The sequence below is a fragment of the Rutilus rutilus genome, assembly GCF_951802725.1.
Source record: "Rutilus rutilus genome assembly, chromosome: 9".
NCBI classification, from domain to species: Eukaryota; Metazoa; Chordata; class Actinopteri; order Cypriniformes; family Leuciscidae; genus Rutilus; species Rutilus rutilus.
Genome location: NC_140223.1, coordinates 925,103 through 952,569, shown reverse-complemented (window position 1 = coordinate 952,569; position 27,467 = coordinate 925,103). Strand labels below are relative to the sequence as shown.

Below are 27,467 nucleotides of genomic sequence, written 5' to 3'. Positions count from 1 at the left end.
AGGCTATATCTTAAAAGTGATAAAAGATAGAGACTTTCTGTAAATTAGAGAATTAATAAGGATGACCCAAAGTTTATGTAGAGATTACGTTTTCCCATCTAATTTGCATATTATGACGTCATATGGTGGCGGCCATCTTGGATTATAGAATTTTCATGAAAAGTCACATGTTTAAATGATAAAATGCAGCACTTCTTTCCTCCCAAAATGTTCCTCACCTTCTGTATGCTATATTGCACAATACTGAATGCTCAGGTAAATAGTAAGTAGAAAACAAACTGTGTAAATCATTACTAATAAATGGTAGAAACAAACCGAATGCATGTAACGGCTGGCCTTTTGCTGTAGAGATTTTTCCATTTACTACATACAGTAGGCACTCTGATTCCATGTATGGGGCACATATATATTATTCATATGACACACAAACACAAGTAGACAAGACCTGTTTAGTTCAAAAGCTCACTCGCCACGGCAAGGCACAGATCATGAGTGAGATGACGAGACAAGACGAGAGACAGACGAGAGACAATGTTAGTATTTTTTTTTTTCTTTTTGTGGTTTTTATGTTTTTTTGGGTTTTTTTTTTAAGCTGACAAAGATGCACACATCACAAGGACATGAACACAAAAAAGAACACATATTGTACACTACTAAATGGTCAGGGAAATAGATAGTAAATCAACAGTGAAAAAAAAAAAAAAAAAAGGCAGACAAAAAAACAAAAAACTTTATGTAGCAGGCCTTTTGCTGTATAGATAATGACTCCCTATCCATCCAGGTGACATTTCTTGTAGTGTTTCATGGTGTGGTACCTCTCATTGCAAGGCACAACACAAAGGCCCACCCCACACTGCCTGCACATGTATTTTGTCTGACGGCGACCTTTAGGGCGGGTCCGATCAGAACAAACTACACAATCTGGGTAACCATCAGCCTGGCAGATAAAGTGGCGCTCAGTGAGTCTCTGTGGCAAGTCTCCCAGTGAGGACGACTTTCGGCCTTTGTTGCTCTCTTTCCTGGAGAAGCCTTCCAGTAAAGCAGTGATGACATCCTGCACGAAGACTTTCAGGGGCTTGTGAGGAGCAGCAGTGCAGCGGCAGTAAATGATGTGGGCATTCACTATGCTTACACTGAGAATGGCATTGAAAATCCTGTTGTACCATTTCCTTGACCTATGAGGAAAGAGGTAGGTCTTCATTCTCTGGTCTGCCGTGTCGACACCCCCCATGAAAGAATTGTAGTCATCAACACAAACAGGCCTATTTATCTCCCTATAGCCACTATCAGTGTGTTTGGTCCTGATGCGCTTTCTGACACATGCGTTGGAATGCAGTGTAGAGAGCATTGTGAGGCGCTTTGTATCATGCCACGCACAAGCTAGCATTTTCCCCTTCCTCATGAAGACTGGGTCATCTCCCTTGCTCAACGGTAACTGTTCACGGGTGAGGCCCTTTGGCATCCCCTTCCTCTTACTGCTGACAGTCCCACACAAACCCGAATCATTGCTTGCCAGCTCATCTGCTATGGCTGGCGAGGTGTAATAGCTGTCCATGTACACCTCATGCCCTTTCCCTGTGTACGGGGCCATCAGCTCACGGACAATAAGGTGTGTAGCACCGAAATCGCTTGCATTAGGCCTACTTTGTCCAGTGTACATGGACCACTGTAGCACATAGCCTGACTTGGCTTCACTAAGAACAAATACTTTGTAGCCATATTTGTCTGGTTTGTTTGGGTTGTACATTTTTAGGGTTGATTTCCCTTTGAATGCAATGGTCATTTCATCTAATGACAGCTGCTTAGATGGACCATACACTGCTGAAAACCGGGGGATGACCAAATTGATGATTGGACGGATTTTGAATAGCCTGTCATACCCTGGCTGACCCCTGTCAACACACTCCTCATTATTAGTGAAGTGAAGGAAAGACAAAATCATCTCAAATCTATTCCTGCACATCACCTTGCCAAATCCAGGTGTTGCTGTTGGCCAATATGCGGCCCAATAATCCTCCAACTCTGACTTCTCTACCAGACCCATACTCAAATGCAGAGAAAAGAAAGCTTTCATTTCACTGAGAGTTACATCAGACCATTGATGAAATCTGGAGTGTGGCTGGAGTTGATGGGAGGCTAAAAACTGATGGGCATAGCGATTTGTCTCATTTACAAGTAAATTCCAGAAATCATCAGAGAGAAAGAGTGATAGAAAATCTAGGGGCGAATTGGCATTGGAGAGTTCTCTTTCCCCCAGATATCCAATTGGCTGATCAAAGGGAGTGATCCAACTTTGGTACTCATCCTCATTGGCAAAATACTCAAAGCCGGCATTCCCATCAGCTTGCGATAGACTATGCATAATAGCCCCTCTGCCGCGTGTCACACCGCCTCTGCTCCTGCTACGAGCAGCGCGGGCGCGGCCAGATCTGCCTCGCGCGCGCGCCGAGTGTGCACAGCTCGGACTACTGTCATTGTCGTTTTGACTCCCCACCCTGCCTCCACGTTGCCCCCTAACTGTCCTACGAATACTTCGACCTCGTCTAACATAACCAGTGGGATTAGACGAAGTCTCGACCACAATACTGTCGCCGCGATTGCGGAGAGGCACGCGGTCAGCGCGGTAAAAATCTCCCGCCTCGTTCCCCACAACACTAACACGCCTGCTAGCTTCGATATGAACACTCCGACCCCGGGAAACATTGTTCCCACCACTGACATTGGGCAAAGGATTATCTGTATTGGGCAAAGGATTCACCGTTTGTGCTTGGTGTAGGACACTTTCACTTTCAGAATCACCGTCATCTTCTGAAGGCAGATATTCCCCTTCAGAATCAGGGTCCGCGAATAGAAGACCCAAAACTTCATTTCGGGTAAGCTTTGATGCCATTAGATAATAATAATAATAATAATATGAATAATAATAATGATAATGATAATAATCTAATGCAAATACTCGCTGACGTTGACAATATTGCTCTGATAAAATGGCTCACTCTTACACTATCTCCGCTTTTGTTCGCACTGATTCAATGCGCTCTAGCTCGAAGATTTTGTATAGAAGCATGACGTTTTTTTGAGTCGGGGATGAAGTATGACATGTCTGCCATCTAGTGCAGGGGAGATCGAACGAAATTTGACACCCTATTAGACACAATCGGCCGTTTTATTCAGTGCCGCATCTTGTCGAGTAAACTCGACTGTGGCGCCTAGAGGGTTAAACTTTGTAAGACAGTTTTTTTGTCAGAAGAGGTTTATGCATGGGAGGGGTAATGGCCCATCAATATTAATGAGATTCAGACCAGGGGTGTGACATAGACACTCCCCCAATGGCTAATGGGCCATCAAGTGAGGCAGCCTGAACAAAGTAGAGGAGATTCAAAGGTTTTGTTTTTCAGTCTGTTTTATTGTAATTCCTCTATGTGGAGGAACTAAATGTTCTAAATTTGCAGGTATCTCACAGTAAATGCTTATGCCCCGTTGATGCGGGTTCTAAGCAAAATAATGCAAAATAATGCAAAATGAGCAAAATAAACTAAAATAAAGGCAGATAGAGAGCCATTACGGAGATAGCACAACGCAAACATTAACACATTTGCAATTCATCAGCTGGGCATATTTACACATTTCAGCACACATTTGCAATAGATATTTGAAAGCACTCTTTGTTGATGATAATGAGGCAGCATAAACACTAGTCAAAATATAATCTAAACATACATAATATTTTCTAAATTAATTTCAAAATTCTAACTTTCATACAGGCCTATGATCTAAACATATCGTTGTACATATTATACAGCATGTCTAGGCTATGCTGCATGTCTAGGCTATGCTGTATAGTAAGTAAGTAAGTAAGTAAAATTTATTTATATAGCACATTTATCACAGCAAAGCTGACCAAAGTGCTGAACAAAGTCAAAGAATAACATGAAATAAACAAAACATACGATACAATAAAACAAATGGAAACATTTCCATTTGTATAAAGTATAAAGTCTAAAGTATAAAGTATAAAGTATAAAGTCTTCTGAAGGCACGCGCCGAAACGCGTTTGTGCAAATAAGTTTTTTTATGCATGAAGCCTCTCTCCTACTTTATACAGCATAGCCTAGACCATTTAAATATAAATTACTCTGAATGACAAGTATGGAAATGGTCCAACCAGTAAAATCTGTAGCCTACATTTATATAAAACAGCTTGTCAACTAATTTCTCTGTACTGTAGGCTAATTGGCCTACGTGTTGTAGCCTAGTCATTAAATAAAACAATTTAGTTCATATTTAGGTTTAAATAAAATCATTATTTTTTTATATTTCATTTATGTTGATAAAAGTGAAAAGCATGAGTAAGATCATGCGCAATCGCGAGGCAAATGGAGTGGGCAGACAAGATTTTGACCATTTCATTAAGTTTATTTTTTGTATAAAGCCTTTCTTTAAAGTGAATTTCGTTTTGTATTAATTGTATCTTAATTTTAATCGTTGTTTCATCAACCAATTGCCTGTATTTAATACATAAGAATTAAAAATAGCAGGCAATAAAGCTCCGTGTCGGCATGTGAACTGGAGCTCGCCTCATAAATGAACCCAAACTCATAAGCTTTGCCTAAAATACCAGAGAAATATATAGAAAGCTCGAAATGTGTTATTTTAAACAAAACTATTAAAAACGAAAGAAAACAGACTGCATGAAGCCTCTCTCCTACTTTATACAGCATAGCCTAGACCATTTAAATATAAGTTACTCTGAATGACAAGTATGGAAATGGTCCAACCAGTAAAATATGTAGCCTACGTTTATATAAAATAGCTTGTCAACTAATGCAAGTAAATTTAAAAAGACCGAAATATTATCCACGGCTGGATCAAGTCGCTCTTCAAAATACAAACGTTCGTCGTCAGAGTCCCGCTCTTCTTCTGAGGAAAAAGTTAACTCTTCATCACTATCCAGGACTAGCTGAAGGGCTTCCTCACCAGTGAATCGTGTCATCTTCCAACGGCGCAGGAAAGTGAATGAATGAAACTTGCTGGTTTGAAGGCATTTCAGGGGGCGTTTACCTTATTTTGCATAGATCACCTCAGCACATTAGCTTATGAATAGCGCGCTCTGCGAGTGGGTGTGAACTCATTACAGATAATTAGATGAGACGGGAGAAACTGTACTTCTCTTTAGTTTCATACAGATTACATTGCAGGAGAATATTTGTTTTGAGTGTGAATTGTTTTATTTAAAAGTAGAAATTTAAAGCTTTCTTTAGACGCATGTTTCAAGGTTGTGTGATAAGTATTAGCTTAGTATTAGATTAGTATTAAGTTTATGTTGCTGCTATGTGAAAAAAATCCAGCAAAACGCGCCGGCGCGTTTGCCGACCTCAGAGGGTTAACCCCTAGGTTAGTGATAAGTGGTTTATTATATTGGGCCAAAGCACCCAACTCAACGGAACGAGTCCCATTAGTACCACCAAAAATCATCACTTCCGTTTTATTAGCATTAAAACTTAAAAAATTAATAGCCATCCAGGCTTTAACATCATCGAGACACTCTATTAGCGAACTGACAGTGTCATTCTTTTTAATCGGCATGTACATCTGATTATCATCAGCGTAACAGTGAAAAGATATGCCATGCTTCCTAATTACTGAGCCCAGCGGTAGCAAATACAGTGAAAAGAGAAGAGGACCCAGAATTGAGCCCTGGGGGACCCCACAAGAGAGACCCCACAAATAAACACATAAACTACTAACTACTAATCGTTTCTACTAGCAGCAGTGATTCAGTCTGCGTCTGAGGAGATTGTAGAAAGCTGTTATTTGCACATGCACCAGCGCGTGGCACACGTGAGTCATAGAGAGTTCAGAGCATCGGTTCGGAGTCGGAGCCACTGATGCGCGTTTGAAAGTTTGGATGACAATCAAGGTAAGCAGATAATAAAATGGTTTGCCTTTCACTCACGGGCGTAATTTCTTATGGGGACAGGGGGACATTCCGTTCGTGTCTTAAATTAGTTGCATAAAGTCTTAAATGAACAAGAGTGAATGAGAAAATGAGATGCCTGAGAGCCTGTCAGCAGCGCAGATTTTAAAGTGACAGCAGCCACTAATTCTGTCAGTCAGTATATAGTTAACCAAAGAACAAAGGGAACAGAGAAAATCACTAACTGCTCTTGACTAAAGAATGCTTGCAGCTTTAATAAGGATTAATCTAATTTAATTCATAATTTATGCAGTGCGGACTGTTTGATAACCTAATTCAATTTCTGTATATTTCATACCTGTTAGACAGGAAGGGCACAGGAAGGGCACATGTAAATATTACATTTATTTTTGGGTTTATGTGAGGATAGTTTTAAGTTCACTTATATTAAAAGTTGTTATAATTTTCAAAAGTAAAAAATCATTTTCATGGAGACATCAGTAGCTACAGTGATACTGGCCTTCATTCAGAAAAAAATGCCATTAAACAATTATTTAAAATAAACTGTCTTTGTTGTTTCTACATTATAGTGGAAATTGAGTCTCACATTATTTAAATTTTATTTGCACACAAAACATTAATGGTGAACATTTTTGACTCTATAAAATGATTCTCTCAAGTCTTGGCAATTGGCCCCTATTAAACAATAAAGAAAGTAAGACATATTTTTCTTATACATAGTTTAGTAGCCTACTATATTCTTTTTGGCAGAATTTATCATTATAATCAACTTAATTATTTCCTGGATTTTGTATCACCATAGTCCCTAAAGGTATGTAAATGCAGGACATGTGATTAAAATTGTGAAAAACATTGCTTTTTTAAAGTGCAAAAACATTTTCCCCCATTTCTTTATAGTGCAATCAATAAATTAATAGTACATTTTGAAAAACTTGTTTTTACATAAATCAGGGTTTAGGCTATATATAAGTAAACAAGGACTGACATTTTTAAAATTAGGGTTGGGTTATGCACGCGCACTGATGTTTTACAGAGTCTCACTCCAGCCAAAGTCCCAAAGTTGGCAACCCTGCTAATAAATACATTTTTGGTTCATTAGTTAACAAAAAATGCCATTTTTTTAATAATATTAATAGGTTACCAATATTACTATATAACCAATATAACAAGTTAATGACAAAATAACAAATAATTAATTCATATAATTCACTGAATTATTATTTTTAATTAATGAAGGAACATCTTACCACCAACTTTATCAAAACTGTTCCAATGGTATAAATCTCACAAATGTTGATTTCACGAGTTCACACTTACATATAATTTTGAGGGAGTAAGATTTAATGCGTATTTGGCGTGCTGTCCGGAGGGAGGGCTCCGAGCTCGGAATTCAGCCCGAACCCAGAGTACTCCCCCCGCATGTAAGTGTTTAGAACTAGAAGTGTGGAAAAGGGGTGGTGGGGGGATGCTGCAAACTGTCAATGGATCGAGGTAAGACTGCTGAGTCTATGTATACCCTCTTATCATTGATTGCTGAGTGCTATCAACTCGTGTTAATTATCTGAACGTGCTCCTCCCGAACTTAGTTAATAAAACTTCATGTTGAGAGTAAATGATGAAATGCTGAGATGAGATTTAGTGTCTTCTAGGAGTGTGTCGATACACTGATCTAATGAGGCGAGACATGAAATTGGGTTCACGAGAACGAGACGAGACCATATTTTAACACTATTTTTAAGAAATCTTCAATGACGAAATATATGACTGTCTTTTATTCGACTGAAAGTCACAGAATGCAAAACAATGCAGGGACATTATGTAATGTTTTAACTACTAATCATCTTGTAATGAATGTCACTTCAGTTCTACTTTCTGAGTATGAATTATCATATGCAGTAAAAGACAGAATAATATAATGCAAGCGCTGTAAAAGCTCAAACTCGACTCCGTCTGATGTCTGACAGCTTTTCACCTCCAGGAGAAATATGGTCTGGTTTTAATATGGCGAGATCTGGATTATGTTCTCCGGTCCGTATCCAGATCAGATGGTGGACCTGCACCCTAAAACCAGCACAACGCAGCCCTGAATGTCAAGTTCAACAGGTCAAAGTTCAAATGTATTTGTATAGCACATTTAAACACAAGCACAGTTGACCAAAGTGCTTAACAATGTCAGGATACACACAAATAAACACATAAACACAGTAGAGAATGTCACAGGAGCAAAACTCCACTGGAAATGAAAGCTCAGGAACACAGGAGGGTCTTAAGCAACGACTTAAACATGTCATCAGTCCGAGCTGTTCTTATATGAACCGGTAGACTCTTCCAGAGATCAGGACCAGCACTGAGAAGGCTCGCTCACCTTTATGTGTTCACCTGGATCTCAGAACATGGAGGAACATCTGATTGGACGACCTCAGTGCTTTGACAGGAGAGCGCACGTGTAAAAGCTCTGAGAAATAAGAAGGCGCCAACCCATTCAAAACCTTAAAAACAAGCAATAAAATCTTCAAATCAATCCTGAAATGGACAGAAGCCAGTAGCCTGACTACGTCAGACTTCTTACTTCCGCTCAATTTCATTTCGCTTCTGTAGTCAGTCTGATACAGCGTAATAGCTTTCCGTTTGCCTCCGGCCTGAAAACAGCCGGGCCAATCAACGAACAGAGGGCGGGCTGAGAGCCGTGACGTAGACGCTGATTGTACCGTGGATGCGTTGATTTTTACTTCACATAATCTGCAAAAGTCGCGCACAGCCATGTTCACTCCGGTATTTCGCTCGATGGTTTTGTTTTCGCATCATACATGTGTTTACAGTGGAAGTTAGATGCGGCTGAGCATGCGCATAACACACGCCATAACCAAACGTTATGTGATTGGCTTACGGTTAACCAATGATTTTAAACTTCAGACAAGCGCCCCCCGCGAGAGAGAAAACACTTCTCTATTATGCCATTCCAGACACTGTCTACGAAGCAAAGCGAAGTAGCAGAGTTTGGTATTACCAGGCTAAGAAGCCAGTGGAGCGAGGCTAAAACTGGGGTAATGTGCTCACGCTTTTAGTCCCAGTTAGGAGCCGAGCTGCTGCATTCTGGACTAACTCTAAGAGATGAAGAGCTGACTGATCCAATCACACATATAAAGAGTTACAGTAGTCTAGTCTAGACGTAATAAAAGCATGGTCAGCAGAGACCAGGACAACTAGACGAGCCCTAGAGACAAAGCGCCTTTGAAGACCTCGTGGACTCGACAGTCATCGGCACAGATCCTCAGCAAAGACCAGGAGAACCAGACAAGTCCTCCACACAGACCCGATGACCAGCTTCAGATCCTCACACCTAATGCTGGCGTAATCAATCCCAATCTTCAAGCAGAAGGAGCTCAATCAAACACTCTGAATCATATCAATCCACAATCTGACTTGTGATGCAGCCTGGACTCATAATCACACCATGTTCCTTCGTTTGTCCAGAGGAGAACTGGTCAGGTTTCTCCTCCATTCTGTCTCCTGATGGAGTTTGGGTTCTTGCTACTGTCGCCTCCGGCTCGCTTAGTTTATGACACTTCATATTCAGCACTATTATTGATCTGACGGCACTGACACTATTGGAGGAGAACTGAACTGAGCTGGACGAGGACGTCACTGCTTTATAGCTGAACTGAACTCGTTTCATATTTGATGAACTTTACACAGTTATTGAACTGAATCAACACTGAACTGACTTCAGCTGATCAATGACACTATTGTCTTTCTAGAGCCGCTTTACAGCAGAACTGAACTCTGCATCATTGATCATTATTGCCCTGTTTATCCCTGTAAAGCTGCTTTTAATCAATCTGTACTGTATAAAGCACTATATCATTAAATATGACTGGACTTTTGCACAAGGAAATTATTTAGTGTAAAGAGAGTTTGTGTGTGTTTTTCTATTGTTTATTTTGTGGTTTAAAAGTGTTATTAATAAATGTTAATATTATAGTGTTTTTGTTCATTGTTAATGCGTGATTATGTTAAAGTGTATTTGTTAATGTTATAATAAAAGCCCTTAAATGGTTGAATTAGTGTTTGACTGGCAGTGTGTGGGTCACATCTGTCTCGAGGAGCAAGCGACTCTCAGCCGGATCTTACAGTGTTTGGGCCAGATCTGGGCCATATCAAACAATGAAGGCACTTCTCAGTGTGTGGGCCACATCTGGGCCACATCAAACAATGAAGGCACTTCTCAGTGTGTGGGCCACATCTGGGCCTCATCAAACAATGAAGGCACTTCTCAGTGTGTGGGCCACATCTGGGCCGCATCAAACAATGAAGGCACTTCTCAGTGTGTGGGCCACATCTGGGCCTCATCAAACAATGAAGGCACTTCTCAGTGTGTGGGCCACATCTGGGCCTCATCAAACAATGAAGGCACTTCTCAGTGTGTGGGCCACATCTGGGCCGCATCAAACAATGAAGGCACTTCTCAGTGTGTGGGCCACATCTGGGCCTCATCAAACAATGAAGGTACTTCTCAGTGTGTGGGCCACATCTGGGCCTCATCAAACAATGAAGGCACTTCTCAGTGTGTGGGCCACATCTGGGCCTCATCAAACAATGAAGGCACTTCTCAGTGTGTGGGCCACATCTGGGCCGAATCAAACAATGAAGGCACTTCTCAGTGTGTGGGCCAGATCTGGGCCGCATCAAACAATGAAGGCACTTCTCAGTGTGTGGGCCACATCTGGGCCTCATCAAACAATGAAGGCACTTCTCAGTGTGTGGGCCACATCTGGGCCTCATCAAACAATGAAGGCACTTCTCAGTGTGTGGGCCACATCTGGGCCGCATCAAACAATGAAGGCACTTCTCAGTGTGTGGGCCACATCTGGGCCTCATCAAACAATGAAGGCACTTCTCAGTGTGTGGGCCACATCTGGGCCTCATCAAACAATGAAGGCACTTCTCAGTGTGTGGGCCACATCTGGGCCGCATCAAACAATGAAGGCACTTCTCAGTGTGTGGGCCACATCTGGGCCTCATCAAACAATGAAGGCACTTCTCAGTGTGTGGGCCACATCTGGGCCTCATCAAACAATGAAGGCACTTCTCAGTGTGTGGGCCAGATCTGGGCCACATCAAACAATGAAGGCACTTCTCAGTGTGTGGGCCAGATCTGGGCCTCATCAAACAATGAAGGCACTTCTCAGTGTGTGGGCCAGATCTGGGCCTCATCAAACAATGAAGGCACTTCTCAGTGTGTGGGCCAGATCTGGGCCTCATCAAACAATGAAGGCACTTCTCAGTGTGTGGGCCACATCTGGGCCGCATCAAACAATGAAGGCACTTCTCAGTGTGTGGGCCACATCTGGGCCTCATCAAACAATGAAGGCACTTCTCAGTGTGTGGGCCACATCTGGGCCTCATCAAACATTGAAGGCACTTCTCAGTGTGTGGGCCAGATCTGGGTCATATCAATAAAGAAGAGGCATTTTACCGGCTGTGGGCCACATCTGGGCCGGAGGAAACTGTGTGTGTCTGTGTTCAGCTTTGGGCCGGGGAACCAGCAGAACTGAAGCAAGGATGTGGACTAGAGAAATGTTGATATCTGGGACGTTTACTGAAATCATGATGTTGAACCACTGATTATAAACTAAAGATTGGTAAAGGTTGGATTTAACTGATTCTTCCTCATTAGAGAGAAACACATGTGCATCAGCTGCTGCTCCTCTGTGTTTTGCACGCTTGTTCTCTGCGTTTGATTTGTGTTGTTACTGACTGCAATGAGACACATTCATTAAAAAAGTTATTAAAGATTTCCCTTTTTCCTCATTCTTAATAAGTGCATCTTGCTTTAGTAATATTTATTAGGAATTTCCTGATTAAAGTTCCAACGATATTTACACTTCACACACAGTGTCACAGACACTCGATCTTAGTTTCATTTTCATGGACTTTTAGTTTGTCATTTTCAGTCACATGTTCCTTTGTTCAGTTTTCCCGCCACTAATCAGTTGTCATGGTTACTGATTAATTGTCACAGGTGTTTATGGTTTGGCCCTCATAAACCTCTTCAGTTGTCTGGTAATGCTTGTGTTTCACACACTGTTACGCTACTTGGATTATATTTGAGTGGTTTAAATAAACTTTGTCTGATTTGTACTCCTGATGGTCTTCCTCTTTGTTCTTCATCGTGACACACACAGACGTATCGCATGTGTTCCTCAACGCTTGCAGAGCCGCTCGTCTTCTCTCCTTTAGTGAAGGCAGACGAGGATGGACAGGTAGTGATGGCCAAATGAAGCGTTTCGAAGCATTATTGCTTTCTGATACAATTGTGTCGAAAATGGTTCATTACTCGAAGCTTCATTCAGATAGAAATTGCAGCACCATCTCCTGGTGAAGTAAATGTAATGCAACAAAGCTGACAACCATAAAATGCAAGTAACGCCCCGTTTATTACGTGTTTTTACCGAGGCGATCAAAGCTGAAATAGTGTTAGTGCTGTGAAACTCATTTATGTAGGTGAATTTTACAGATACTGATGAATTTCATGTGTTCACCTTGATAATAAAACATTAAGCATGATGTGTGTGTGTAATTATTTCTTTAGACAAGGACAGAAGATCAGACCAGCTTAAAAAAAAGTTGGAAACCATCACAGAAATTCTAATGGTTTATTAAAATAGGAACCATTGGCTTTTACCATTTAAACCACTACATAATTCTTTTTTGTAGTGTGTTAGGGACATATTCTATTAGGATTTAATGCCCCCACCAATACAACCCAACACATATCAGTAGACCCACAGAGACCACTATAATTCCCATTACAACCAATAAAATTTCCATGAAAACCATTAAATCCAATAGAATTTCTGTAATGGTTTCTATAGTTTTTTTTTACCTTCACTTTTATAAGAAATACAGCCGCCAGGTTTCAAACCTGTCAACACTGGATTGGGCTGTCAAAGCAGTCAGGTGGTTTACTACAGGAGTGAACCAGTGTGTTTGCTTCAGAAGTCATTTTCACGTGACTAGTGACGTAATGATACAAGCTCCGAAGCAGTGGTTCATTGCAAGGACCGTTCGAGTTTGAAGCAAGCTTCGGAGCGTCGGTGTCAGACGTAACATCACTATGGACAGGTAAAATGAGACGCAGCCTCCTGATAATGCTGACATTGGTTCTACATTGAGTTGTAGTCGACAGCATGATCACCTGAGCTGGGATCTGATGCTCTCCTGAGCTTTATCTCCTGCTCCCTGATTCCTGCTTTATCAGCCAATCATTCATATTCCTGAATCACTATTAAATGTCCCAGCTAGCAGGGAACGTTCTCAGAACTTTCGCTAACATTCCCTACAAGTTTGGTTAATGTTCTAAAGAAAACATTTGAATGTAATGTTTACCGAACATTTTAAGGATGTTTTCTCATTTAAAAAATTTTTCCTATAACGTTATATGAAAACTAAGATATAACATTTTAACTGCAACATTCAAAAGATGTTTTGGGAATGTTTCTGAAATAACAAGTTGTACTATGATCTCAAAATATCATTGTCCCTATGTATCATTATAACGAAAGAAGAACGTTCTCTCTGTCACGTTAGGAAAACGTTTTGAGGATATCATTGAGAGATGAGATGTTGAATGTTCTTTATAAAACGTTATTTTAATGTGACGAGTTAACAAAATTATAACATTTTATTTGCAACATTTTGAGCATATTTTGGGAATGTTGTTAAAGTTCAAGTTTGTACAATGATCTCAATATAACATTGTCCCAATGTTTCATAAAAACAAAAGAAGAACATTCTCTCTGTCACATTTGTAGAATATTTTGAGGATATCATTGAGAGATGATATGTTGAATGTTCTTTATAAAACGTTCTTCTAATGTGACGAGTTAACACAATTAGAACATTTTACTTGCAACATTTTGAGCATATTTTGGGAATGTTGTTAAAGTTAAAGTTTGTACAATGATCTCAAAATAACATTGTCCCAATGTTTCATAAAAACAAAAGAGGAACATTCTCTCTGTCACATTAGGAAAATGTTTTGAGGATATCATTGAGAGATGAGAGGTTGAATGTTCTTTATAAAACGTTATTTTAATGTGACGAGTTAACAAAATTATAACATTTTATTTGCAACATTTTGAGGATATTTTGGGAATGTTATTAAAGTTAAAGTTTGTACAATGATCTCAAAATAACGTTGTCTTAATGTTTTGTCATAACAAAAGAAGAACATTCTCTCTGTCACGTTAGGAAAATGTTTTGAGGATATCATTGAGAGATGAGATGTTGAATGTTCTTTATAAAACGTTCTTCTAATGTGACGAGTTAACAAAATTAGAACATTTTACTTGCAACATTTTGAGCATATTTTGGGAATGTTGTTAAAGTTAAAGTTTGTACAATGATCTCAAAATAACGTTGTCTTAATGTTTTGTCATAACAAAAGAAGAACATTCTCTCTGTCACGTTAGGAAAATGTTTTGAGGATATCATTGAGAGATGAGATGTTGAATGTTCTTCATAAAACGTTCTTCTAATGTGACGAGTTAACACAATTAGAACATTCTACTTGCAACATTTTGAGCATATTTTGGGAATGTTGTTAAAGTTAAAGTTTGTACAATGATCTCAATATAACATTGTCCCAATGTTTCATGATAACAAAAGAAGAACATTCTACTTGCAACATTTTGAGCATATTTTGGGAATGTTGTTAAAGTTAAAGTTTGTACAATGATCTCAAAATAACGTTGTCTTAATGTTTTGTCATAACAAAAGAAGAACGTTCTCTCTGTAACGTTAGGAAAATGTTTTGAGGATATCATTGAGAGATGAGATGTTTATTGTTCTTTATAAAACGTTATTTTAATGTGACGAGTTAACACAATTAGAACATTTTACTTGCAACATTTTGAGCATATTTTGGGAATGTTGTTAAAGTTAAAGTTTGTACAATGATCTCAAAATAACGTTGTCTTAATGTTTTGTCATAACAAAAGAAGAACATTCTCTCTGTCACGTTAGGAAAATGTTTTGAGGATATCATTGAGAGATGAGATGTTGAATGTTCTTTATAAAACGTTCTTCTAATGTGACGAGTTAACAAAATTAGAACATTTTACTTGCAACATTTTGAGCATATTTTGGGAATGTTGTTAAAGTTAAAGTTTGTACAATGATCTCAAAATAACGTTGTCTTAATGTTTTGTCATAACAAAAGAAGAACATTCTCTCTGTCACGTTAGGAAAATGTTTTGAGGATATCATTGAGAGATGAGATGTTGAATGTTCTTCATAAAACGTTCTTCTAATGTGACGAGTTAACACAATTAGAACATTCTACTTGCAACATTTTGAGCATATTTTGGGAATGTTGTTAAAGTTAAAGTTTGTACAATGATCTCAATATAACATTGTCCCAATGTTTCATGATAACAAAAGAAGAACATTCTACTTGCAACATTTTGAGCATATTTTGGGAATGTTGTTAAAGTTAAAGTTTGTACAATGATCTCAAAATAACGTTGTCTTAATGTTTTGTCATAACAAAAGAAGAACGTTCTCTCTGTAACGTTAGGAAAATGTTTTGAGGATATCATTGAGAGATGAGATGTTTATTGTTCTTTATAAAACGTTATTTTAATGTGACGAGTTAACACAATTAGAACATTTTACTTGCAACATTTTGAGCATATTTTGGGAATGTTGTTAAAGTTAAAGTTTGGACAATGATCTTAAAATAACATTGTCCCAATGTTTCATGATAACAAAAGAAGAGCATTCTACTTGCAACATTTTGAGGATATTTTGGGAATGTTATTAAAGTTAAAGTTTGTACAATGATCTCAATATAACATTGTCCCAATGTTTCATAAAACCAAAAGAAGAACAATTCTCTCTGTCACATTAGGAAAATGTTTTGAGGATACCATTGAGAGATGAGATGTTTATTGTTCTTTATAAAACGTTCTTTTAATGTGACGAGTTAACACAATTAGAACATTTTATTTGCAACATTTTGAGCATATTTTGGGAATGTTGTTTAAGTTAAAGTTTGTACAATGATCTCAAAATAACGTTGTCTTAATGTTTTGTCATAACAAAAGAAGAACGTTCTCTCTGTCACATTTGTAGAATGTTTTGAGGATATCATTGAGAGATGAGATGTTTATTGTTCTTTATAAAATGTTCTTCTAATGTGACGAGTTAACACAATTAGAACATTTTACTTGCAACATTTTGAGCATATTTTGGGAATGTTGTTAAAGTTAAAGTTTGGACAATGATCTTAAAATAACATTGTCCCAATGTTTCATGATAACAAAAGAAGAGCATTCTACTTGCAACATTTTGAGGATATTTTGGGAATGTTATTAAAGTTAAAGTTTGTACAATGATCTCAATATAACATTGTCCCAATGTTTCATAAAACCAAAAGAAGAACAATTCTCTCTGTCACATTAGGAAAATGTTTTGAGGATACCATTGAGAGATGAGATGTTTATTGTTCTTTATAAAACGTTCTTTTAATGTGACGAGTTAACACAATTAGAACATTTTATTTGCAACATTTTGAGCATATTTTGGGAATGTTGTTTAAGTTAAAGTTTGTACAATGATCTCAAAATAACGTTGTCTTAATGTTTTGTCATAACAAAAGAAGAACGTTCTCTCTGTCACATTTGTAGAATGTTTTGAGGATATCATTGAGAGATGAGATGTTTATTGTTCTTTATAAAATGTTCTTCTAATGTGACGAGTTAACACAATTAGAACATTTTACTTGCAACATTTTGAGCATATTTTGGGAATGTTGCTAAAGTTAAAGTTTGTACAATGATCTCAATATAACATTGTCCCAATGTTTCATGCTAACAAAAGAAGAACATTCCACTTGCAACATTTTGAGGATATTTTGGGAATGTTGTTAAAGTTAAAGTTTGTACAATGATCTCAATATAACATTGTCCCAATGTTTTGTCATAACAAAAGAAGAACATTCTCTCTGTCACATTAGGAAAATGTTTTGAGGATATCATTGAGAGATGAGATGTTGAATGTTATTTATAAAACGTTCTTGTAATGTTATGTTTTAACACAATTCGAACATTTTAATTGCAACATTTTAAGGATGTTTTGAGGATGTTGTTGAGATAACAGATTATATAATGTTCTCAGTAAAACATTGGCACAATGTTCCATAATAACAGAGGAGGAACATTATCAAATCAACGTTCGTAAAATGTTTTGAGGATATCACTGAGACCTGAGATGATGAGTGTTTTTAAAAAAAAATATTGTAATGTGACGTGTTAACAACACTAGAACATTTTAAATGTAACATTTAGCAATCAAACTACACAATTATTGTTAAATTGAGCTTGCTGGTCAGACAGCAGGCCAACAGGGTTCACGATGGAACATATGGTGCATTTAAGTCCTCCTGGGAAGTTTGTATTCATGAGGTTTTACAATTTTGTTTAATGTTTTAAATTAATGAAGCCACTGTAAACTTTATCATCACATATTATACTGTTACATATTAATGCTATCATATTTTGTGCAGGCATTAGCTTACTTCATTGTCACTGCTAAATACCTAAGTATAGTGGTATCCCACAATGTTTCCCACTGACACACCCCTAACTCTTCAAGATCGGGGTTAAAGAAAATCCTGAGCTTCCTACTCATATTCTCATCATTGTGGTGGCGTTCAACTTGTAAATACGATCTTTATGACATGACTTGAATGCACCAATAGCTCTAGCTTAATTAGGGACAATCCATACAAACACTCTTTGCTAAAATACATTACAGACTGTCACAGTAAGAAGTTATTCGTCCTGTATCAACGCTAAAGGCCTAACCACTGCAGTCAACACCTTGGAGTATCCATGCTGTTAAATAAAAGTCTGTAGACAAGGGTTAGGGTTAGGGTTAACCTTAACCCTTAATTTCTAACCCAGACCCGGTTTCACAGAGTTTAGATTAAGCCAGGATTAGGCCTTAGTGCATTTAATTAGCTTTTAAAAATGTGCCTTAGAAAAAAGAAAAAGAAACATTACTGGTGTGCATCTTGAGACAAAACAATGGCACTGACATATTTTAAGATATGTCAGTGCAAGTTGCTTTCAGGTAAAACAGCTCAAACGTGCATTTTAGTCTGGGACTACAGGCTTAAACCTTGCCTGTGAAACCCGGGGTATATGTTGCAACTTGTATAGAATTATGCCAATGTTACCAAAGTGTTGTGTTGGACAGAGGATTTACCCTAAACCAACAGGTTGTGTAACTGTGCCACACAGGGTGAAAAGCAAGTTGACATTATTAGGCATAAGAGTGTTTCTAAAGGAAAGGTCAATATTTTGTTAAAGTGCAAAAGGATCATTATGGGTCACATGAATGTAACTCTAATGTTACCATGATACCAATCCATTAGTTTTTCATGTAGGTAGGTATACAGAATTGTATATGAATAGCCTACATATGCAATGTTTGCTCTGTTTAATATATAATATGTTTGCTCTTTTAAACTGCTGTTTGGCAGAGCAGTGGTAAATATATGTTGTTATACATGGTATATATTATTTGTGTAATTTATTATTATTATTTATATGTTATTGTAAGTTTTTTTTTTTTTTTTATCATGCACTGCAATGAAGACACCATTTAACCAATTGATTAAATATAACAGCCAGCTTACAAATACAACTAAATAAATAGCCGTGCACATTTTTTTCATATTCTTTCTTTTAAAACATGTAATCTTTTCCTGTAATTGCAATGTTACCACATTATTGGCTGTCTCTTCGAGTTGTTTTGAGCATGATTGGCTATTCAGACTGTCATCCAGGAATCTGGCCAATGGCAGCTATGCGCGCCTTTTACTGGTCAAGTTTGAAGTTTGAATATTCGTCTGTAATGCTGCGTTCACACCAAACGCGAATTTGCGTCTGGCGCGAGTGATTTCAATGTTAAGTCAATGGTAAGACGCGTTTACGCGCGTCTGGAGGTCTTGCGGCGCGAATTGGCGTTTAGCGCGTCTAGTTCGCGCGAATTCGCCTCATTCGCGCGAACTAGACGCGAATTGAGCGTCTGGCGCGTTTCGCGCGTTAAGCGCGAATTGTGCTTTTTGTGCATCACACCGTGTCCTAACTACACGCGACACGATAAAATTCCAGCGACAGGCAGTGTGTCTGTCCACACTAGACGCGACGCGACTGTGAGGCGCCAGAACGTCAATCAAAAAATCACAGCCAATCAGAACAGCGTGTGGGCGGAGTCTCGCGGCAAGTGCACAGCACTAGAGAGTAAACTTGACGGCACTCGCAAGAAAATGGATAAGTAGCTACATAATATTACACCATACACCATTTAAAAAAAAAAATACATAGGCTACTGAGTTACTAAAACAATCTTTGTCAAATAATACACTTGTTTGTTCACAGTTTGAACGTTCATGTTTCCATTTGTTTAATTTAAAGATCTGAGGTGAATTATCCATTGTTGCTTTTACAGATACAAAGCTGGAGCACTAAATGATATTCAAAGTCACATTTCACGCTTTTAAAATTAAATAAAGCACATAAACAGTACCTGAGATCAGGGGCGATTCTAGGATTTTCATTTTAGGGGAGCTCAGCCCCCAATGAGGGTATGATTAAAAAAAAAAAAAAAAAGTTAGTTTATGGTCTAATGCGCATTATTTACTATATTTTATAATCACTGAGGTACCAAATGCGAGGTATTTAGGGGGGTTCGGGGGCATGCTCCCCCGAGAAAATTTTGATTTCTCTGATCTACATGTGTGCATTTTAAGATGTTTTGAAGGCCAAAAAAATTGGATGACAAAAGCTTTAAAACCATGTGCGGGCAGCTGTTTATTTTCCACACTTCATCAGCATCACACTCTTCTTTTCTTTGTTTTTATCTTGCTCTGTCTTTTCCCCTCCTAAAGCTGAGCTTTGACTGATTTAGGCTTTTCATTTTTGTCTGTCAGTGAAGAAAGTAAACATAGGGTCAACTGATAGGTTGATTTATGAATCATTTTCTCAGACAAAGCTACCAGGAAAGCTAACTAAGTTTATTAAATTCATTCACAATATGTACACATTCATTATTGATCTAGGCCTAATACATGGCCGTAGACAGGGCTTTATAATCAAAGAGGTCATAAATTTGAGGTTGTTATAGGGTTAAACATTTTTATTTCTCTGATATGTGCATTTCAAGACGTTTGAAGGCCAAAAAAAGGATAAGAAATAGATTTAAAACCTGCTCTCTCCTCATCTCCATCACTGTCTTTTTCTCTCAGTCTCCCGATCTTGCCCTGTCTCTTCCCCTCCTAAAGCTGAATTTTTTTAATTTACTGAAGGCTACAAATTGTATTATATTAATTCTCAACATGTACACATGCACTATTAATCTTGTGCCTATGAAAACGGCTTTGTTAATGTTTCTTGTCCCCTCACAATGACATAATTACACGTTATATAGGCCTATTTTCAGCTCAAAATGGCGAAATTAGACAAAAGTTTATTAGTTTTCTAATTATTTTTGTCATTCGTTTAACATTTATGACCTAAAAAACTGTCAAATATAAAATGTTTAGTTTAGCTACTTACATCTTAACTCGCACTTGACCGTAAACTGAAGCGTCAGTCGTGCTGCTAAAATTCCATGTAAAATTCGCGCTCAGCAGCTTCTGTGAACATAAAGCCCGCCTACTTTGATTTGATTGGTCATCTCAAATATTCTGACACTGACGAGAGGTGAAAGACCAATGAGGCTCAGATGAACAAACACACACACACACACACGCGCGCGCCTCTGTTTCTGACCTGCGCTCTGCTTGGCGCTTCTGCCGACTGAAGATGAAGAACATTATTTAACCTTGTCAAAGACAAATATATATATATATATCTTTTTAGAATAACAACATTTCTTACTCCAAGTTTTAGGGGTGCTGAGCTCCTTTTTAGGGGTGCTGAAGCACCCCTAAAAAGGGGCTAGCCTCGCCCATGCCTGAGATTATCATCGCCACACTTGTGTTTTATGTTCCAGCGCGACGTCGCAGAAAAATAGAAACCGTTTCTAAATTAGAAACGTCGCGTGTCGCCGTCGCGCCTGGTTAGGACAAAAACTCTGATTAACATGGAAAAGATACCTTTTATCGCGTGTCGCGGCGTCGCGTCGCGTGTAGTTAGGACACGGTGTCACGCGTTTGACGCGAATTCGCGTCTGCCGCCCGAGTTGAAAAATCTGAACTTCTGCGTCAATTCGCGCCGCGTTAACCAATCAGGAGCCTGCCTGCTTGCTGCTGTCACGTGGTGAACTGACAGTTTAATGTTAGTTTATGTTTGGCCTCAATAAATTATTTTGTAATATGACTAAAATGCACAACAAAGCAAATCTTTCACATAAAAACTCGATTTCAATATGAGAGATAGCCTACTCATTTGTATTGAATGCTATTTATTCCATATCTATTCTAGATTAGCCTATATGAAACTTTATTAATCTAATGTAAAGACACCAAACACAATTAAGTGTATAAAAACTTTTCAAAAAAATAACAGGACAGGTTTCACTTTTGGAGGCTGCCTCCATTTATTATCAAAACAAAAATAAATGACAGATTAGGTGCGGGAGAGGGTGAACCTCGCGCCGGGCTTTACAGCGCGGGCTCGTCAGGCAGCAACCACTCGAGGCCGAGGCTTTATACGGCCTATGCTGTCCTCGTCAGCGTCCTCACCGTTAGGTCCACCAAACCTACCTCCTGGAGCAAATTGTGAAACTCCTGAAACCCTCCGGAGGTTTTGGTGGACCCGAGTACAGCGACGATGTCCCCTACGCAGCTGTTTCTGCTCTTCAGATCATATAAGAGCGGTGACTCTCTCGATTAATGCTATTGCTAATGCTCGATAAACATCTAAAAAAGATGGCCGCCAACAGCTTAGAAACTTTCGCCCCCTGACTTCGCCTTTGACGCGCGTAATTTTCACTCTTGACGCGCGAATGCACACAAAGTGGTCACGCGTATAACTAGACGCGGCAGGCGCGAATTTTTTTCAAATTCGCGCCTGCCGCGTCTAGTTATACGCTTGACCACTTTGTGTTAATTCGCGCGTCAAGAGCGAAATTGACGCGCGTAAAATCAAAAGTTTGAAATGAAATTTACGCGCGTCAGAGGCGAAATCCGGAGGCGAAAGTTTCGAAACCTGTTGGCGGCCATCTTTTTTAGATGTTTATCGAGCATTAGCAGTAGCATTAATCGAGAGAGTCACCGCTCGTATATGCTCTGGAGAGCAGAAACAGCTGCGTAGGGGACATCGTCGCTGTACTCGGGTCCACCAGACCCTCCGGAGGGTTTCAGGAGTTTCACAATTTGCTCCAGGAGGTAGGTTTGGTGGACCTAACGGTGAGGACGCTGACGAGGACAGCGTAGGCCGTATAAGCCTCGGCCTCGAGTGGTCGCTGCATGACGAGCCCGCGCTGTACAGCCCGGCGCGAGGTTCACCCTCTCCCGCACCTAATCTGTCATTTATTTTTGTTTTGATAATAAATGGAGCCAGCCTCCAAAAGTGAAACCTGTCCTGTGATTTTTATTTTTTTTTATTTTTTTTTTATACACTAAATTGTGTTTGTTGTCTTTACATTAGATTAATAAAGTTTCATATAATCTAGAATAGATATGGAATAAATAGCATTCAATAAAAAATTAGTATCTCTCATATTGAAATCGAGTTTTTATGTGAAAGATTTGCTTTGTTGTGCATTTTAGTCATATTACAAAATAATTTATTGAGGCCAAACATAAAATAACATTATAAACTGTCAGTTCACCACGTGACAGCAGCAAGCAGGCTCCTGATTGGTTAACGCGGCGCGAATTGACGCAGAAGTTCAGATTTTTCAACTCGGGCGGCAGACGCGAATTCGCGTCAAACGCGTGAATGCACAAATAGCACTAATAAAATCATTCGCGCTAGACGCTCTATTCGCGCTATTCGCGCGAACTTGACGCGCGAATGAGGCGTATTCGCGTCTACCGCGCCGCGCTCTACGCCTCATTCGCGCCGCAGGAATTTTTTGCGCGCGAAACGCGTCTTTGCATTGACTTAACATTGAAATCACTCGCGCCTGACGCGCTATTCGCGTTCGGTGTGAACGCACCATTAGAGTGAGAGTGTGTGTGTGTGCGCGCTGCTGCTGCTCGGGAGGATCTTCAGTACTAGCCTCCTTCGGTTCTGTGGCTTTTACATTGTTTAAAACATGGATTATTTTGCATCGTACTGTTACATTTTTATTTTGAGCGAGTTGCGGGATGTAAATGGACAACGAATTTTAACAACGTAGCCTACGTGTAACGGACATATTGCAATCTGCGGAAGGTAAATAACTTTATTTTATATAAAAATACATTCTGCTACATCAAAATATAGTGTGTTAAATTGAGAAGCTAATTTTAAATGCGACTAGAGCAATATCGATATTATGTCAATGTTTCAGGCTGCATGTGGTGTAACGTTAGGCTAAATATTGTCAGCTAAGTTAGTTTTTGATAAAAATAAATAAAAATAAACCTCAGCATAGTCTGAGCTTTACAATGAGTGAACTGAGAACATTGTGTCTTTATACAGAGAGGAACTCGAACCACACTATGAAAACTAGGCTTTTGAATGATCGCGGGATATCGGCCTAACGTTACCGTCAAAATGATGAGTCATCATCATAATATGTTTTTGAGCTGGTGAGTAAAAATTTGCAAGCTTTTTATGTCTCTTTTAGTAAGTAAATACAAATAGCTAATAATATTGCTGTATGTGTGTGTTTCCCATTATCCAGGAATTTTGGGAATAAATTATCCAGCCACATGATCTTCAGTTGCGGTGAGTATTGTCATAGTAAAATACACGTGAAATAGAGGCAGAACATGTAAACTCTGCTCAAAGGCACACTGGTCCAAACCCTCCAGTCAAAATTGTAGCCTACCTGTCTTCTTGATATGAGTTTTTATGGGCCTAGCTGACCCAAACATAAATGTCCTTTCAAAATGAAATTATTTTCAAACCTGTATGACTTCTGTGAAACACAAGAATGTTGGGAATAAAACAACATTGGAACCCATTTTATGGAAACAAATGTTCCCAATGTTTCATGATAACAAAAGAAGAACATTCTACTTGCAACATTTTGAGCATATTTTGGGAATGTTGCTAAAGTTAAAGTTGTACAATGATCTCAATATAACATTGTCCCAATGTTTCATGATAACAAAAGAAGAACATTCTCTCTGTCACGTTAGGGAAATGTTTTGAGGATATCATTGAGAGATGAGATGTTGAATGTTCTTCATAAAACGTTCTTCTAATGTGACAAGTTAACACTATTAGAACATTTTACTTGCAACATTTTGAAAAAATAAAATAAAATAAACCTCAGCATAGGAGCTTTACAATGAGGGAACTGAGAACATTGTGTCTTTATACATAACATAAATGTCCTTTCAAAATGAAATTATTTTCAAACCTGTATGACTTACTTCTCTGAAACACAAGAATGTTGGGAATTAAACAACATTGGAACCCATTTTATGGAAAAAAACAAAACAAAACAGTGAAGTCATTTCTCAAGATATCTTAATTAAGGTTACACAAAATAAATTCATACAGTTTTGGAACAACATGGAGTACTGGTAAATAACGATAGAGAGTCTATTTTTTGGATGAGCTGTTCTTTTTAGGACATGTTCCCAGGGTCCTTTGCTAAATTAACCATGGTTTTTATTATAGTAAAGTGTAGAAACAATTTTTTTTTTTATTGATTACAATAATTTATTACCATTTAGTTAGTGTAGCAAAACCATGGTTAATGTTAGTAAGGGTTCTCCAGATTTATATAGCCTAACACTTAAGGAAAACATAAAAAATGGTCCTATGTCACCCAGATCAATAGTCTGTTAACACACATTAACACACTTTTTACATTTTCTTAAGATCAAGCATTGGACCAATGTTTACGGAGCAGAACAGGCACTAACAGAGAAACAAGTCCATCACTAGTAAGTATCCACTGCATTTTATAAAACCGTAGTCAATTTTAAACGCACAATGCACTCCAAAATAAAAATGATCTATTTTTTTCTCCCTCGTGCCAGATTTATATCTGTCCCAGATTTATATCTGACTTTCTTTCCACAGAGATTTTTAGAAAAATTATCATTAAAGAGAATCATATAAAGAGAAATGTGGGAGGAGCTTGAATTTATTGCCTAGCCCTGTTTGTTTGAACCGCGAGAGCCGTCAAAGCTTATGCTACTCCTATGTCATGCACCGACAAGAGCCTTTTATAGTCAACACGTCGGACGCAAGCAACTTGCAGTTTTGCCCCCACCAACAACGCATAGTATTGCATACAACGGTGCGTCGCGTATCAAAAACTGGGACGACACATTTTTCTACTCATAGACGCATATGGCGGCCGAAGTGTAGTGATGCGTAGCCTTGCAGGCGCATATGCGTATCGATGCGTTGACTAACTCTTTGGGCGTAATTTGACTTGCATATGGCTGTCTGCTGGAAGCTAGTTATTTAAGTCGATAAAATTATAAATATGGTAGGGCTGGGGGAATTAACACGTTAATCTTCGCGATTAATTTGAGATGCTTAACGAGTTTATAAAAAAAATGCAATTAACGCAGCACTTTTTTTGCCTCATTTTAATGACTTCCTGTTGCGGAAAAGGCTGCAAAATATGCCGTCCCGCCCCTCCGTGTTTGGCGATCAGGTTTTATTCTCGCGCAGCTTTCATGACCGGGTCTTTTCCGCTCCGCGCTCTCCATTCCGTGTGTGTGTGTCGGCGCACTGACACACACACACACAACACTGAGCAAACATTGAGCTCTTTGCTCAATGTTCTGCTCCGTGTTTGCGCTGCGCGTTCTGCTCTGTCGTTAACGGCCCAAACGCTCCAATCATGTACCGATCATGCACTGGAAAAGCAAAGTCAAATAACGTGAAATTTCTCAGTAGTAGACTTCTGTGAAATATAGCCCTACTGAGCTGGTATAGTCATGCTGACAACAATGGTAAAATTACCTGCTCTGATCACATGCTCTTGTAATAATAGCTTTGTAGGACTATGTTTTATTTTGATAATTAGAAGAAAAAAAAATTATAATAATAAATTGTTAAATTTATTATGTTGATTGATTATTGAAAATAATAATATATTGATATATTGATGTTTAATATTATTTTAATACAGGGCTATTTTCTGTTCCTTTTTTTCCTTTTTGTTGTTTAATTAGGTTATTCTAAGTTTAAATATTGATGATTACAAGCTTGGGGGAAATGCAATTAATTGCATTTAATTACAGCAAATTGTGTAAATAATCAGTTACTTTTTTTAATCGATTCCCAGCCCTAAAATATAAAATATGGATATGTTTCTTACACAAACGCATCACTTCGCTTCACCTTTCGCCTTTATTAACCTGCCAGAGCCGTGTGGAGTACTTTTATCATGGATGGATGCATTTTTATGGACTTGTCAAAAAAATCCCACAGGGAGCTACAGAATAAGAAATCTTTGAAGTCCACTTTTTTACTGTCTGTTTCCTTCAGTAAAATTACAGTTTTTTTTTTTCTCTCAGAATTGTGAGGCAAGAACACACAATTGCAAGAAAATATCAGAATTGTGAGCTGTCTTTTTTACTCCCCTCAGAATTCACCCTTCGAGGGAGTTTGATTGACAGGTATTTTTTACATTTTTATTTTACCAAAAATATTTTTTTCTAAAAAAATTACACAAATTAAACGTTGAGACTTTGTTTCAACTTTCATATCAAAAGTAACCTGCTCTGTCTTGTCTCTGCGTTTAAACGTTTCAGCGTTTTTTCTGTGATCCGCAATGTATTTTTCATTGCGTGACAACATGATGTGTGGCGTGAGAGCGCCATGGCTTGTTGGACATAGCAACAGTAACTAAAGGGGGCGGGTCTTTGCAAATTGCATTAACCATGGCTGCCTGTTAATTATCACTGGACTACTTCGCTCTCGCATCTCCCAAAAGTAATTTTTTTTTTTTTTTTCTTGATTCCATTTGAATGGTTTAATTAAATTGCTATAACCAATTATTTAAAATGTAATGATTTAAGCAAAACGTTCTTCAAAGGTTAAACCAAACTTTTATTTGACGGATTGCCGTGTAGACCTTTGAGTTTCTCTGTGTTTTATGATATGATGATAGTTTTTCTCAAATGAAGCTAAAATGCTGCTGAAGTGACTCTCAGAGCAGCTGTATTGATGAAGTGCATTAATGTTCTCATATAGAAACGACAGCAAAAAAAAATAAGCCAGAATTGCTTTTTTTTCTCAGGTTTTACTAATTTATCCTGTGATTCTGACTTTCAAACGGCCAATTGCGAGTTTATATCTTGCACTTCTGAGAAAAAAAAGTTTGAATTGTGATTCGCAATTACCTTTTTTAAAAATTGTATTCCATGGCGGAAACAAGCTTTCAT

At 38.3% G+C, this 27,467-nt stretch overlaps 2 protein-coding genes across 2 annotated transcripts in view; one reads left to right on the top strand and one right to left on the bottom strand.

Annotated features, from left to right (window-relative positions):
• Positions 1 to 27,467, top strand: part of LOC311297683 (NACHT, LRR and PYD domains-containing protein 3-like) — a 432,890-nt gene that overhangs the window by 217,529 nt on the left and 187,894 nt on the right. The gene's annotated exons all lie outside the window — the stretch shown is intronic.
• LOC311296894 (piggyBac transposable element-derived protein 4-like) lies at positions 770 to 2,044 on the bottom strand (the record flags this gene model as incomplete). Its single annotated transcript, XM_084418877.1, has 1 exon — positions 770 to 2,044. One exon carries the CDS (start codon positions 2,042 to 2,044, stop codon positions 770 to 772), a length of 1,275 nt encoding a protein of 424 aa, XP_084275003.1.